This window comes from Phocoena sinus, chromosome 8 (assembly GCF_008692025.1).
Source record: "Phocoena sinus isolate mPhoSin1 chromosome 8, mPhoSin1.pri, whole genome shotgun sequence".
Lineage (NCBI taxonomy): Eukaryota > Metazoa > Chordata > Mammalia > Artiodactyla > Phocoenidae > Phocoena > Phocoena sinus.
Window position 1 is genome coordinate 10,279,696 of NC_045770.1, and position 12,470 is coordinate 10,292,165.

The following is a 12,470-nucleotide window of genomic DNA, read 5'->3' on the forward strand; positions in this document are numbered from 1 at the left end:
TAGAATTCTAAACAATCGTGCTACCTGATTCATACAGAAGGTTTATCCCGCAAAACCTGAAAAGAAATCTGAAACCTCTGGCCATCTGTGCTGTCAGCTTCCTCTCGGCGAGCTCCGGACTGCTGTGAGCTGCGACGGTGGTGCTTCTCTCAGCTTCCCACTGTGTGTGGCAATAGCTGGTCCTGGTGGAGTTCACTGCCACCGTTGCTTTATGTACAGGAATGTTTATTCTTCCACTGGGGCAACTGAACACAATGGGAGTTGTTACACAAACAGCTGGTGATTCTGTAGAAGGGGAGACGTCCCTTTAATTAAAAAGGTGCCAAGGAGCGATTTCTTTCCCCCAGGGGCTGGGCTCAGGGCACTAACTTCCTCTCTCATTTAACCAGCATTGTGGTTGTATTTTGCAGCAAAGCACATCATACCAATTTGAAAATTATACTAATGCATACTAGTTAGACAACTCCCCACCGTTGTAATTGCCCAGTATTGTTCTTCCTTTCCATTCTTTAGAATATCAATGGTCCTGAAGAGTTTTTTTAAAGGGAGAAGAATTTGACCATCTAGCACTGGGGAAAACAAAACAAAACAAAACAAAAAACCAGAGAAGCCAAACATTCCGGAACAGAAAAGCACACGAGGCAGTGAAAACATCCTTGCGTTGAACAAAAACGCTGTCCATGTCACCCCCCGAGTCACCAGAACTGGGATCGGAGAGGTGGTTGACGTCAACCCCTTTTACAGGTGGGAACACTGAGGCCCAGGGAAGGGAAAGGATGTATATGAGTCCAGACAGCCAACAAGTGAGAGCAGAGTGAAAGCCCAAGGCGGGGTTCTGAAAGAAAGGTACACGGAGTTTGCTTTCATCGTGCATTACCCCTGGGCCACCTGTGGGGTGAGGGCCAAACCTAGAGCCTGTCAACTATCTGTAGAGAATTATTCACCCAGGCCGAGAAAAGGCACACCGGCTCCTCAGAGAGTCACTGTGGAGGATTTGCAGCCAGCTAGAGCCAGTGGCTGACTTCAGAGTGCCAGGTGGCAGAACTTGACATTCATCTATTCCTGCGCAGAATTTAATAGGGTGCTGTGCACACAGTAGGAGCTCAGACAATTTCTGGATGTCCATCTGAGGCACTTCACCATAAGCCTCATCCTCTTAAGCAGCAGGTGGCAGAAAGAACATGACAGCAAAGTCACCAGCAAAACGGGATGTTAGCCAGAGGACCAACAAGGACGGACATCACGTACATAGCCTGAGCTCTCGACAGAAGGTCCAGAGGACACAGGCTGCTGCTACATCTATCCCTCCATCTTCCAGGGAAGAGAAAACTCAGAGATTCTCCCATAAGTCTCTGGGAAAACCCCCAGTGGAACCTGGAGAACTTCCCAATGAAGAAGACAAAGGCTTTCAGCCCTGAGGGGGCCACAGCCATCTCACTCTCCCAACAGCAACTCTGTCCTGCCTGGGACCCTGCCCGTCACATGCAGGAGCCGTTCTTCAGTGCACTTTATTTTTTTCTCTCTAGGGCTGGAGTCTGATTCCATTTGATATGAATCAGAAGACAACCATATGGTACCCCTTCAAATCTCCAGCCTGGCCATTAATTACAGTCAGTCAGCAGTTTGGATGGCCCTGCTCTGCTCCAGGGGCCCGCTTCCACTCGGCCGGCAACTCCAGGGCAGTTTGCGGGGACAAGATGCTGAGGAAGGAGGCTATCAGCCTCTACTCCACGGCCACAGCTCAGTGAGGAGCAGAGATATAAAAGTGGGGGACAACCGGGAACCCCGAGACAAAGGGAGACACGTGGAATGAAATCACCGTTGGAGTAGCAGTCACACCTCCCTCCTCACTGAGGGATTACAGGCGTTCCCCAACTGTTTTCTGCACCCTTAACCCTCACAAGGACCTACAGAGCTACATACTATTATTGCTGTGGACGAAGAATGTCACCTGCCATTTCAGTAAACAAAGGATGTTGCAGCCATCAAGCCAGCAGCCACTGCAGCCGTCCGCGTCCCCAACTGTGCACCCTGAGGGGACTCAGGATGGAGAAAAGCAGGATCCTGGCCCCAGACAGCTGAGGTGCATTTCCAAGGAATGATTTCAGTGAACCCAGACTCTTGGCATTTTCCCATACATAGAAAAGTGCTAAACCCATTAACTTGAGATGTCTGGTTTTCTTTAATTAATAGTAATCTTTTGATGTTCTGACCACCTGGTTTTTACTGCAAAACTCCTATATACCCTGGGTCCTCCCTCACCTCTTGAGAGCCATCCCCCAGAGCTATCTGAGAGGCTGCCTCTCGGGCTTGAGTCCTCAGCAAGTCCCCCGAACCAAACAAAATCCTCAACTTCTAGGTTGGGCATTTTTTTCAGTCAACATTATCAACAGTGTACAGACAGGTGAACTGAGGCTCAGGGTGTTCAGCAACGCGCCCAAGGTCACCAGCTGGGAAGAGGCAGAGCTGGGATTCAAACCCAGGCTGTGCCAACAGCTGCCACGGTGAGACGTCTGTGTATCAGGCAGAGGGTGACTGGGTCTCTTCAGTTCCTGCCTGCCCTAGAAGAGGGACACACCCTCACATACATGCACATCAGATGCCCGCCGGGACGAGGGGGGCCCCCGCTGAGCTCCGCCTCCACTGTCAGCAGGAGCAGAGCTGGTGGGAGACACAGGGTTCCCTCGGTTTGTTGCCTCTCTGAAAAGCAAAGCCCTTAGCGCTGAGCATTCTTGTCCACTCAGTGAAAAGCAGTTAGAGTTTGAGGCGGCCAAGGGCGGGGTAGTGACAAAAACCACAGGATAGAGTCATGAGGCAGGATGCTCTTCACTCGCTGGGGCACTTAATTTGAACCTGTTTTCTCATGAAATTATCGATGTCTGAAACTTAACAGTGATTAGGTACATGAATCCGCTTTGTCATCTCTAAAGTGATCTAAAAATCTAAGGTAGTATTAGGGCATAACAGGAAATGTTCACAGACGCTGTGTGCAAGGGGTTATAATTACCTTATTAGCCCATCCAAATACATCAAGGTCTACTCAGCAACAAAAGGAGACAAACTACTGCTACATGCAACATGGATGAGTCTCATAAGTATCAGGAAAGAAGCCAGGCAGGCACAGGAGTAGGCATTGTATGATTCCGCTCGTATGCAAATCGAGAAAATGTGAACTCATCTCCCGTGACACAAAGTGGGTCGCTGCTTGCCCAGGGATAGGGGTGGAGAAGGAATTGACTGCAAGGGGGCAAAAGGAAACTTACAGGAGCGAAGGACACGTGCTGTCTTGCAGAGGTGATGCCACAGGTATATTTATTTGTCAAAACTCATCAATCTTGAAATAGGTTTAGCTTATTGTACATAAATTATACCTCAGTAAAGTGAAAAATGAATGTATGCCAAGGTCTTTCCTTTGGAGCCAGGTCCTCTGGGTAGCCTGGGAAGTTCACTGGACTTGCAGTTCTAGACCAACGCTGTCATGGCAACATGGCCTCACACAGGGCATGCCCCTGAAGTCCTCTGAGACTTAAGTCACCTAATCTTTAAAACGAGGCTTTTCTCAGGGCTTCCCAGGACTTTTTCAGGTCCAGTGGTTAAGAATCCACCTCCAATGCAGGGGACATGGGTTGGATCCCTGGTTGGGGAACCAAGATCCCACATGCCGCAGAGCAACTAAGCCCACATGTCACAACTACTGAGCTTGTGCACCCCCACTACAGAGCCCGCGTGCAGCAACTAAGACCCGACACAGCCAAAAATAAATTAAATAAATAAATATTTTAAAAATAAATAAATAAAGTGAGGCTTTTCTCAAGATCAAGAGGGATATTTAGGGCATGTGAGAGCAACTTTTCACCCACAAATCACACACACGTGTAAGGGGGGAGTGCTGTGTGGGTGAATGGCCACGACGGATGGAGTAGAGACTTGCTTGCCCCATCCACCTCTAAGATCCCTTCACTCCACGCGGGCTTTGGTTGGTCTCCTCTTTCTGCCCAAGGCCCCGGGGAACGCAGCTGCAGCACCCACCCAGAATCAGCCACGATTCAGAGATGCTGAGCTGACCGGGTACTTTCAGGGGATCCAATGTCCACCAGCAGGTAAGCTGGAGAAACCGGATGCTTGAATTCACGGGCTCTGCAAGATGCCTCTCAGTTCCTTGTGTTGCCAGCTCCCAGGTGCTTTTATCTTTGGGCAGTGATGCATAGCTAATGCTGACTGTCCAAAGCAAAGTCAAAGGCACTTAGTCCAGCTCCTTCCTTCCGCCACTGTCCTGCTCTTTCGCTGGGCATTGTTCAGATATCAACAACCTGACAGCACACGTAAATCCTTGCTGGAGATTTACCACCACGATCTCACCTCCTTCCTTTTCTTTTCATCCAACACCATAATACGGTAATCCTATCTACCTTGGGTCCAGATTATATTTTTAACTTAGTTCTAAGTCCCTTCCTGCCCCTCAGCTCATTCGGTCTTCACAAAGCCTCGTGAGTTACACAGCACAGAAGCTTAACAGGATACTGAGGAAAGGGGTTCAACAGAAGACCTAAATGCTTTAAGTGTCAGTCAGAAGCTGGGCTAGGCCTCAGGGCATCAGACCCCGGCCAGAGGGTCCTTTTGTAAAATTCTACTTCTCAATCATTAGAGAACATTGGAGAGCCATGCGCTGTAGACAAAGTATTAGCCATAGGCAGTCTCGAACGAATGGAACCAAAACAAAAGGCCAGAGTCGTGTCAGTGGGGCCTCATCAAATTCAGTTGCTGGGTAGCTGCTCCCAGAGTTCCAGTGGCAGAGAAGCCTCCGCTGCCCCCCAAAACCAGAGGCAAGTAAGAAAAGCAAGTAGGGAACACAAAGCAACACACCAAGGGGGTAAGGTTGGGGGGGATAAATTGGGAGACTGGGATTGACATATACACACTACTATATATAAACCGGATAGCTAACAGAGGCCTGCTGTGTGGCACAGGGAACTCTACTCAGTGCTCTGTGCTGGCCGCTGTGGGAGGGGAACCTGCGGTGGGGGGGGGGGGGGGGGGTGGACATATCAATATGTGTATTATGGCTGATTCACTTTGCTGTACACCTCAGGCTGGCACAACGCTCTAAATCAACTGTACTCCAATAAAAATTTTAAAAAAAGAAAAAAGATACAAAAGACGACAACAACAAAAAAGGCAACACTCGGTCAGAATTCACCCTGCCTTCCTGGGTGATCCATTCGGGCCCTTCCTGGCCCCAGGCCTTTCCCAGCACACACACTCCTCCTTTTCCTTCCAACCTACCTCACTCCAGTCTTGACAAAGCTGGGCCTTTATTTTTCGAACTTTGGGGAAAAGGAAGAGCTAAGGGCATAGAAAGAAAAAGGAAGGGACAGGCCATTTTGGCCCCTTGAAAGCTTCCTTCCTGAGGCCTCCCTAACACCTCCCTGCCTTGTGCTTGCGTGTGTGCGTGCATGCACACACGCACACGCGCACACACACACGCACACGCGATATAAACGGCCAGTTCTCGAACCTTCTCCACATGGCTGCTGTTCTTCTACAGCAGCGTCTAAGTTGGACCAAAGGTCATACGGTTGGGTGGAAAAAACCTGGCACGGCTCCAGGGGCACAACGAGCTAGAGGAACATACCCGACTCCTCTCAGTAGCTGTCAAGCACTTAATAAGCATGCGCTAATCAATCCTGTTCCCCTGAGAGGGAGCCAGCCAGGCCCTGAGGGCTTGAGTGACTTGTCCAAGGCCAGAGCACAGCACAGGCTGCATGGGACCTGGGCCTTGCTGGCATCGGTGCTCTCTACGGTCCACCCAGAACCCAGTGGAAGGGCCCTTCTTGCTGCTGCACAAGATCAGACGCAGTTACACCCAGAAGGGAAACCAGAGCTGCCAGCCCTGGTTACCACCATTCCCTCCAAAGGGCTGTGTTCCAGACCTCGGTCTCATTCCTTCTTGAAACGTCACAGCCCGGTCTTCCTGAATCCGGGAAACCATCGCTGCTCTCTCCCACTTTCCATTTCATCACGCTCCTTCCTCCAGGCTTAAAGCCTAAGAAAGAGGCTTCTCACAAGTGGAGCCCGGTGCCTTTGCTCTCTTTCTTCACAACTCTCCAAAATGAAGTTAAAAGTCTGCTCTCTGCACAGATGTAGAGCACAAACGTACCGACACCAAGGAGGGAAAGCAGCGGGGTGTGTGTGTGTGTGTGTGTGTGGTGAATTGGGAGATCGGGATTGACACGTATACACTGATGTGTATAAAATGGATGACTAGTAAGAACCTGCTGTATAAAAAATAAATAAAATAAATTCAAAAAAAAAAGTCTGCTCTCTGGAATCTCAGATGGCCCTGGGGAGAAGTCCCCCTTCTCACTGACCTGATTAAGTTATTAAGAGGAAGGCTGACCACATCAGCCTCTCTTGGCTGAAGTAGAAGAGATGCCAGCCCAGGTAGGGAGTAGACTAGATCAGATGACCGCCAAGGGCTCTGACGCTCCGAGACAGAGAATTTGAGAAGACAGAACAGCAAGCCTACCCGCCTCCCCAGGATGTTTCATCATGACCCACTCTGTCACCTTTCCATTAAAGAGAGGCAGTGCTAGTAATAATAGTAGCTGTGATAGGCTGAAAGGGGCTCCTCCCCAAATATTCATGCCCTAATTCCTGGAACCTGTGAACATTATTACCTTATGGCTAAAAAGAGGGTTTTGTGAATGAGATTAAGTTAAAGACCTTGAGCTGGGGAGATTATCCTGAATTATCTGGGGAGGCCCTAAATGCAATCACAGTGTCTTCGTAGGAAAGAGGCAGAGGGAGATTTGACACAGAAAGAAAAGAGGGCAAGGCAACCACAGAAGCAGAGATTGGAGGGATGCTGCCAGAAGCCAAAGAATGCCAGCAGACGCCAGGAGCTGGAAGAGGCAAGGAATAGATTCTCCCTTAGAACCTCCAGAGGGGGCAGAGCCCTGCCAACACCTTGATTTCAGCCCAGGTATGCTGATTTAGGGCTTCTGGCCTTCAGAACTGTAAGAGAATAAATTTCTGTGTTTTTAAACAACCGGGAATGGGGTAATTTGTTAAAACAGAAACTAATACAGTAGCTAACACTTAAAGATCACCCACTGTGTGCCAGGCACTGCTCTAAGTGTTTTACCCACATTAACTCATTACATCCTGGTCCTGGATGTGAGGCCTGAGCTGAACCGACACATGCCTGAGTTTGAATCCCAGGTTCACTGCTCACTGTTGTGACCCTGAACAAGTTATGCAACCTCTCTAAACCTCTGTTCCCCGGTTCATAAAATGGGCATATAATTACCTTTCTCACTGGGCTGCTGGGAGGATAAAATGGATAATAAACGTGAAGTGCTTAGAACAGTACATAGTAAGTACTCACTAAATGCTAGTTATTATGAGATCTCAGGGACTGAATAAGCCAAAATGAAACCATCATCTTAATGCTTCAGCACATAGCCAAGGCCTCTTGGACCCAGTGCAGGAAAGAAGATGTCCTGTTAAAGCCACCTCAAAGAGCAAACACCACAGTCTGAAGAATTCAGTTAAGTATTTCTTCCCTTAATTAAGCAATTTAGGTCCTTAAGGCTGGCCTCATTTCAGAAAAGGCGAATGCCAGGGGCTGTGCTAATTCTGCAGCCTTGCCCCACAGACTGCTGGCCCCTACCTGCCCCTTCTTAAGGACAGCTATGCACATCCATCACACGAAGGACCTGACTTGCAGCTTCCACACCTGGCACACCCCTGCAGAGCCCACCACATCTTCTCCCTGTAACTCTGGCGTCAGCAACTGGAAGTTAGTAGGAGGCAGAAATGTCAGTCCATTTTATGGCCTTCCAAGGCCACTCTGACCTGTCCCAGCAGGCTGGGTGGAACGATAAAATCAGGGATCAGCTTTGATCAAGATTACAGCCAAGTTAATAGTAAAGAATAAAGGTTTGCCCAGAGGCCAAGTAAGGGAGACCTAGCATTATCACCTGAAAAAAAAGGGAGAAGAAAACAAACTTTCGTCAAGTTGGCCCTTTCTGATAAAGTTTGCCCAACTCCCTGCTCAGGTGATGTCATTCAAAGAAGCAGCACCCTACAAGGATCCCAGGCCTTGTGTCCCAGCCTAAGAAAGCTGCATGTGAGGAATTAACCGAGGGAGAAGGGCCGGGCCACCCGGCCTTGTCTTCTTCCCAGGCAGCGTTCCAGCCCCACGGCCTTGGGCAGCCAGCCTCCGAAGATTCCTGCTGCCGCTGCTGCCTGGTGCCGGCGACCAGGCCTCTTCCCAGCAAGCTGCTGGGGCAGCCACCTGCGCGCTCTCTGCCCTTCCCTACCCCGCCCTCCCGGAGGAAGAAGGATGAGGGAGGACTGCTCCCCTCCTCACTCTCAGGCACCCACAGATTCCTGCGCTGCCGTCACCGCTGACGAGAACCCAGGGCCCCTGGGGGAAGTGCTTCCCCTTCTTATTCCATCCTCCCCATCAATGAACACGAGGCAATCCCCACGCTCCCGCCCCTCCTACTCCGAGGGAGGCAGAACCCGAGAGCGACATCCGGAGCTGGAAGCCGCAGAGTGGGAGCGCCGGCCTCCCTGCCCCGCCGTGCCTTGCCCTTTCCCAGCCATCAGAGGATCCCAAGCCAGCCCGGCGTTCCGGATCGAGAGGGTGCCCGAATCCTCGGTGGGGCCCCGCCTCCCCGGGGGCCCAGCGCTGGAGACCTCGGGGAGCCTGGGAGAGACTCCCTTAGCCCCACCCTCTGAGGCCGGGCGCGGGCCACCGTACCCGGGACTCGAACCCTGTGCCCTCGCCCTTAGGCATCCCACACCCTTAGGCACGCCTCACCGTAGTCATCGCCAGCAAGCCCCCAGCCCAGCGCTCGGGCGCGGAGCCCTCCCCTGCACCCCCGCCAGGAGGAACCGAGTCCCGGGCCGCCCGCGCGCCCAGCCTACCCCCAACAGGTCGTGGGCAGCGGGGAACGCGCCGCCCGCCGGGCAGGCGCCAGGAGGCGAGCCGGAGCGAAGCCGAGGGCCGGTCGCTTGGGGCGGGAGGGGTCGCCCGGGCGGCGAGCCCGGCCACTTACGCGCGGGCTCTGGGGAACCCCATGGACAGGAGCACGTCCAGCGCCGATCCATGCTTGATGGTGCCGGGGCGCTGCTGGCGGTTCCTCCGCGGGGTGACTTTGCTGTACAGCTCCTCTCTCGCAGCCATGCCGAGCGGGCTGGGGTGGCCGTACTGAGCCATGCTCAGCGGCCAGCCATCGCCCGGGAAGGCGCCCAAGCCGGAGGGTCCCGGAGGGCGGAGGACTGGCCCGGAGCCGGGGCGGGGGCTCGGGGACCCGGTGCCGGGAGGGAGGCGGCGGCGGCGGCGCTCGGAGCTTCCCCGGTGTCGAGACTGACGCTTCCTGGTGAGGCCACCGGAGCCAGAACGGCCCGCCGCGAGCGGCTTCTCCCCGACCGGCCGTCAGCCCCTCGGGGCCCAGGTGCCCCCTGCACGGCGCCCGCAGCAGCCCTCTCTCCTCCGCCCCTCTCCTTCTCCGCTCCCAGCAGTCCGGGAATTTGCACTGAGTAATTTTTGAATGGATCAAAAAGGAAAAGGAGCCTTGTGGGCCGGCCCTGCCTGGCCTGTACCCGGGCCCCGCCCCTCTCTTAAAGCGGCAGCGCAGCCCGCGGCTGCTCCCGCAAACTGTGGAGTCCAGGTGCTCTGAGCGGAGGATTCGAACCAGCGAGGGCTGCCTGTGTACATTGGTTCCAGTTGGTTCCGGAGAGTCACTCCCAGCGCTCCAGCTTCTCCATAGCTGCCATCAAGGGACAGCTGGGCCTCAAGACACCAGATCAACCCATTTCAAGTTTCCTGTGGTTCTAGACGGGGCTTTAATAATGGAAATTGGGCGAACTGATGGATGACATTAATGCACCAGAAGGCCAAGCCATGAGGCCCAGATAAAACGTTTTGCTTCCCAAAGGCCCTGCAAAACCCAGAGGATTGGGTTACGGCTCCTGGAGACCAAGTTCCCATCAGCTGGCTAAGGGGCTACACTGAAGACCTTCTGTGTTCTCTGTGACCTCCGTGGCCTAGACAGTGACTTCAGGGCAAAGGGTGGAACCTGGGGCTCTCGACCTAGGAGGGGAGAGGAAGGGAGGGAAAGGACAGGGCAGAAAGAAGAGGGAAGGGAAGATGCCAGGAAGAAGGAGGCGGAGAGGAAGGAAGTGGGAAGTGGAGGAGGGTGGAGGGAGCCGAAACAGAGAAAGAACACTTGTTAATTGTAAGAGGTGTGCAACGTGGAATGGGTTGATTTTCAACAGCAAATGAGTACCCCGTCAATAAAAGTATTCAAAGTAACGACTGGAGCATCGCTGCTCAGCAGTGACGAATAAGTAAATTGCATCATAATTTGGCTCAAATGACTCCCACCTCAAAGAAGGTGGAAGTCCTAGACATCCCTGCTCCCCAGTGCCCCACACCATGAACTTGGCTCGGGGATGTTAAAGCTCTTCCATTCAGAGACAAACTTAGGGTCCTCAGTCAGGGACAAGGACCCTGCCTGGTGTAATGCAAAAGGCAGAGAGTAAACCCCGGCTGCTCTTTTTCAGGTAATAATAATAATTATAACACCACCTAACATTTATTGGGCTCTTATATGTGTCAGTCATTGTGTTCAGGATAATAAATGAATTAACTCATTGAATTTTTATGACCCTATGGGGTGTGTATGATTATTATCCCAGTTTGCAGAAGAGAAAACTCAGCTCAGAGAGGTTGAGAAAGATTGTAGGGCTGGTAAGTCAGAGCCAGAGCTTTTGGTGCCTTGGATGAGTTGTTTCTGCTCTCTACAGCCCCGTGTCCTTATCTGTATGCATCATAGTAACTAACCTTACACACTCTGGGTTCTCCAAAAATGTCAGCTCCTCCCCTTGCCTGGAGCATGGGGGAGGGATGATGACCGGCTCCCAAGGAGCAACTTTTTTTTTTTTTTTTTTTTTTATATATATATTTTGGAATAATCTCTACCAGATTTTTTTTTTTTTTTTTTTTTTGCGGTACACGGGCCTCTCACTGTCGTGGCCTCTCCCGTTGCGGAGCACAGGCTCTGGACGCGCAGGCCCAGCAGGCCATGGCCCACGGGCCCAGCCGCTCCGCGGCATGTGGGATCCTCCCAGACCGGGGCACGAACCCGCGTCCCCTGCATCGGCAGGCGGACTCCCAACCACTGTGCCACCAGGGAAGCCCAGGAGCAACTTTTTGATGTTCCTTTATAAAGCGTCCAAGGGTTTTACCAGGGGAAATGACACAGCTTAATTCTCTTAGCCCAGAATTTGTTTTCTAAAAAATATCCAGTGGTGTCTGGAAGTGGGGAGATAAGGACTACTGGGGCGTAAGCAACAATGTGCATAATTCTGTCTCCTGCTGTGTAGGGGATGAGGAAAAGTTCCCGGGTGGGGGCTTCTGCCGGAGCACAGCAAGTGTCCTGAAGCCATTTAGAGGGCTTCTCCTGGGCATGGAGCAAAGAGACAAATCATACCTAGTAGACTAGCCTCCCTGGGACGTGTTCGGTAAACGACGCTGGACCTTACCTGATATTCTGAATTTCTTCCAAATGCCTGGGCTGGGAGTCAAACGATCTGGAACCTAGTCAAGCGTTAATGTCTGTAGAAGCACTTTGTAAACCATAAGTACCACACAAATAACAACTGAAATTTACTGAGAACTGATGCTGTTCTTAGCATCTTACACATATAACTCATTAGTCCCTTAACAAGACAATGACGTAGGTACCACCATATTACCATTGGCCATTTTACAAATGAAGATCTTGAAGGAGACAGAGATAAGCATCTTCTCCAAGATCACATGGCCAGTAAGTGGTTTGAACCCTTAAAATTTTTCCAAACAACCACTTACTGCCATTACTATGATGATGAAGAGATGCCATGTTATTAAAATAACATGGTCAAATAATAACCTTTTTACTCCTCCTGTTACCGCACTGAATTGGGGTCCACTCACTCAAAGTGTAGCAAAGCCAGTTTACTGACGCCAGATTGTGGTGAAGGAAAGTAGAGTGTTTATTTCAGGGCACCAAGCAAGGAAGTGGGAGACAAGCCTCAGATCCATCCCAATTTGATCTCAGAGTTAGGGTTTTTTTTGGTTTCTCTCTCTTTCTCTTTTTTCCACACGGCTTGTGGGATCTTAGTTCCTTGACCAGGGATTGAACCCGGGCCACAGCAGTGAAAGTGCTGAGTCCTAATCACTGGACGCCAGTGAATTCCCTGGTTTTTTTCTGTTTTTGTTTTTTTCTAAAGAAGAACAAAGAGGCTGGGATTAATCCTCATCCTGTGACATTTCTCCGAGTCAGGATGTTTCTGGTTTACAATCCTCTGGCCACGTGGTCCATGGCTCAGGGGCCTGTTAGCTCCTCTTGCCCTGGAGAACCCTGGGTTTGTTCGTTAATGATGATATCTAACGATACAACAGCAATTTTATC

At 51.4% G+C, this 12,470-nt stretch overlaps 1 protein-coding gene across 3 annotated transcripts in view; it reads right to left on the reverse strand.

Moving 5' to 3' along the window:
• Positions 1 to 10,091, reverse strand: part of UBASH3B (ubiquitin associated and SH3 domain containing B) — a 148,167-nt gene extending 138,076 nt beyond the window's left edge. For all 3 annotated transcript variants that reach the window (XR_004351193.1, XM_032641562.1, XM_032641563.1), the window contains exon 1: positions 9,069 to 10,091. Coding sequence is in view for 2 of the 3 variants with exons in the window: in XM_032641562.1 (XP_032497453.1) it covers positions 9,069 to 9,229 (161 nt within the window). In the remaining variant the exon portion in view is untranslated. The remainder of the gene's footprint in view (positions 1 to 9,068) is intronic.
• Positions 10,092 to 12,470: the final 2,379 nt, after the last annotated feature.